Consider the following 2464-nt stretch of genomic DNA (forward strand, 5'->3'; position numbering starts at 1 on the left):
CAATGGTTTGATATGCCCATTAGATGTCCAAATGCACTTACTAGTAATTTATATCAGAGGTGGCATATGAAAATGTTGTGTGGTGGTAGTGGTGGTGATAACTATCAATTTGCTAATGGAAAAGAAGGAAAGAAAAAAAAAAGATAAGCTAGCTGAAACAATCAATATGGGCCATGATGGAGATATACTTTTACACATGATTTTATGTGACCCATACTAAATAATAGTGATTTGTCTATAGAAAAAATGGCAGTCTCTGGAGTCTAGGATCACTCTATAAATACAAGCCCGACTCTCATTATCCAAAACAACCATTTGGCTCTACGACTAAGCTTCATAATAATATAAAGACAAATTCATGGCTGATTTCACAGCAGATTTGCTAAGCTTTAGGCCACCATTTCCTTTCTTAGATATTGATCCAAGCATGGTGGCATTAAGCCAATTCACAGAAGTCAGTCAAGCCATCCTAGATAATCCAAGCGTGAATAATATTCATAGCTTCATGCCTTTTACTAGTGACAACTTCTTTAGCCATCAAGCACCAGAATTCCCTGGAAACTTAGCTGAAGGTTTTGCTGGTATTTTCCATCAAAACGACCAGAATGTTATGCCAGTTTCTCAGCCCCTTACCACACCTGGAAATGAAAGCGAAATCCAAGAAAGCAAGAAGAGAAAAGCTATGGATGTGTCTGCAAGCAGTTCTATGAACTCATCTCCTCAAGTTTCTGAGAGTGGGAGTAAGAGGAGAAATGTAAATGTATTAAATCAACTGTCAAATTCTACCTTTCTTCTTACTGTTTGTTTGTTTTGAAGTTCGATTTTTGTTCATTTGTTGGGTAATAGAACCTGATGAGCTGATTCTGTGCTTTCTGATTACAGAGCTCAAGAAGGGGAAAGGGAGTGAAAAGCAATGAGGATGGGAAACCAAAAGACGTTGTTCATGTTAGAGCTAGGAGAGGTCAAGCCACTGATAGCCACAGTTTAGCAGAAAGGGTAACTTTTCGAAAGCCCAAGATGGAATTCAAATAGGATAATTATACACTGATCATCAATTAATTTATATTGATCAGCCAATACATATCTATTGGTCTTACAGTATGTCTTAAATGACATAGAGATTGATAGATTTGTTTGATGTACCCCAGGTTAGAAGAGGAAAAATCAATGAAAGATTAAGATGCTTGCAAGATATAGTGCCTGGCTGCTACAAGGTTTGAAGAAAAACAATGGCCAACGTCAATCTATTGTTAAAACAATTTTCTCTTGTTGAAAAGTAATTTTTCTTGCTAATTGTAACTAGTTCGTTGGTTATTTATAGACGATGGGCATGGCAGTAATGTTGGATGAGATAATTAATTATGTCCAGTCCTTGCAAAATCAAGTTGAGGTGAGTTGATGTTTCCTAAGTTCTGCAAAGCATATGCTAACAGCAAAAGGTGCCTTTAGTGTCCTGACACTGACATCTTTTTCCTCTTTTCCTCTTGGTATTTGAACTCAGTTTCTATCCATGAAGCTCACTGCAGCAAGCACATTCTATGACTTCAACGCAGAAACAGATGCTATTGAAACAATGCAGGTGCACAGAAAAAATTAAGAAATAAAAACTATTATGGCCTTCTTAGGCTTATAAAGTACGTATTATGTTTTCCTTTTTCATAATTCATGTTGAATTTTGTATATGCTCCAGAGGGCAAAAGCACAGGAGGCAAAAGAGCTGCAAAGAGCTATGAGAGAAGGATCCGGAGGGCTAGCTCACATCCACTCAACATGGTCCCCCTGACTTTAATTTTTGGATGTTACTCCTCGTTTCCAAACAACACATGAAGATTCTCTATATTTCTTAACTGTTGCTACTATTATTACTATTATTATTATTATTATATTTTTTTAACTTCCAATATCTGATCAAGATTAGATCCCACTTCATGCAATATAGCAAGCACAAGTGGCGTAATTGTTCAGGACGTCAAACTTGGTCTGGAATACAAATTTATTTACGAGAGCCTTCTAGACTCGTTTCTTCTCTTTGTATATGTCCTTGGATTTTCTTTTTTATTTTGCAAATGCCTACGGAATGTGAAAGTTTTTTTACCACATGTTTACACCAGATGATTTGATAATGTTTAACAAAAATTAATTAATAACCAAATAAATAAAAAATACAAAAAATTTAAATGCACAAGGTAATTTGTTATGAAGAGAAAACCTCTTGAAAAACTCTTCAAAAAAAATTTTAAAAAAAACTTTAGAATAGTTAAACTCAAAATAGACATTTTTTTTTTCAGTTTGAACTATTATAAGAGGAGTATTTTTAAACGCAATCTTTTTATCTAGTTGACACACTCGTTTTAATGTAATTAATGCTTTAACGTTTTGAAATTCTTCTTTGAATCACACAACACTCTTTTTTCTTCAGACTTTCTTATGTACATGTCTTATATGATAAAGATAAAGATAATCT

General features: G+C 34.5%; 1 protein-coding gene across 2 annotated transcripts; it reads left to right on the forward strand.

The window, feature by feature from the left end:
• Positions 1 to 281: 281 nt before the first annotated feature.
• On the forward strand, positions 282 to 2018 carry LOC105140641 (transcription factor BEE 1). Of its 2 annotated transcripts, none has more exons than XM_011047548.1 (6): positions 282 to 754; positions 883 to 996; positions 1149 to 1214; positions 1322 to 1390; positions 1502 to 1579; positions 1691 to 2018. In XM_011047548.1, exons 1-6 carry the CDS (start codon positions 359 to 361, stop codon positions 1781 to 1783), a joined length of 816 nt encoding a protein of 271 aa, XP_011045850.1. In that variant the 5' UTR covers positions 282 to 358; the 3' UTR covers positions 1784 to 2018. The 2 variants fall into 2 exon arrangements, with proteins under 2 accessions (XP_011045850.1, XP_011045849.1); XM_011047547.1 differs by having other exon boundaries at positions 284 to 760.
• Positions 2019 to 2464: the final 446 nt, after the last annotated feature.

Source organism: Populus euphratica, unplaced genomic scaffold (genome assembly GCF_000495115.2).
Source record: "Populus euphratica unplaced genomic scaffold, PopEup_1.0 scaffold108.1, whole genome shotgun sequence".
In the NCBI taxonomy this organism is placed as follows: domain Eukaryota; kingdom Viridiplantae; phylum Streptophyta; class Magnoliopsida; order Malpighiales; family Salicaceae; genus Populus; species Populus euphratica.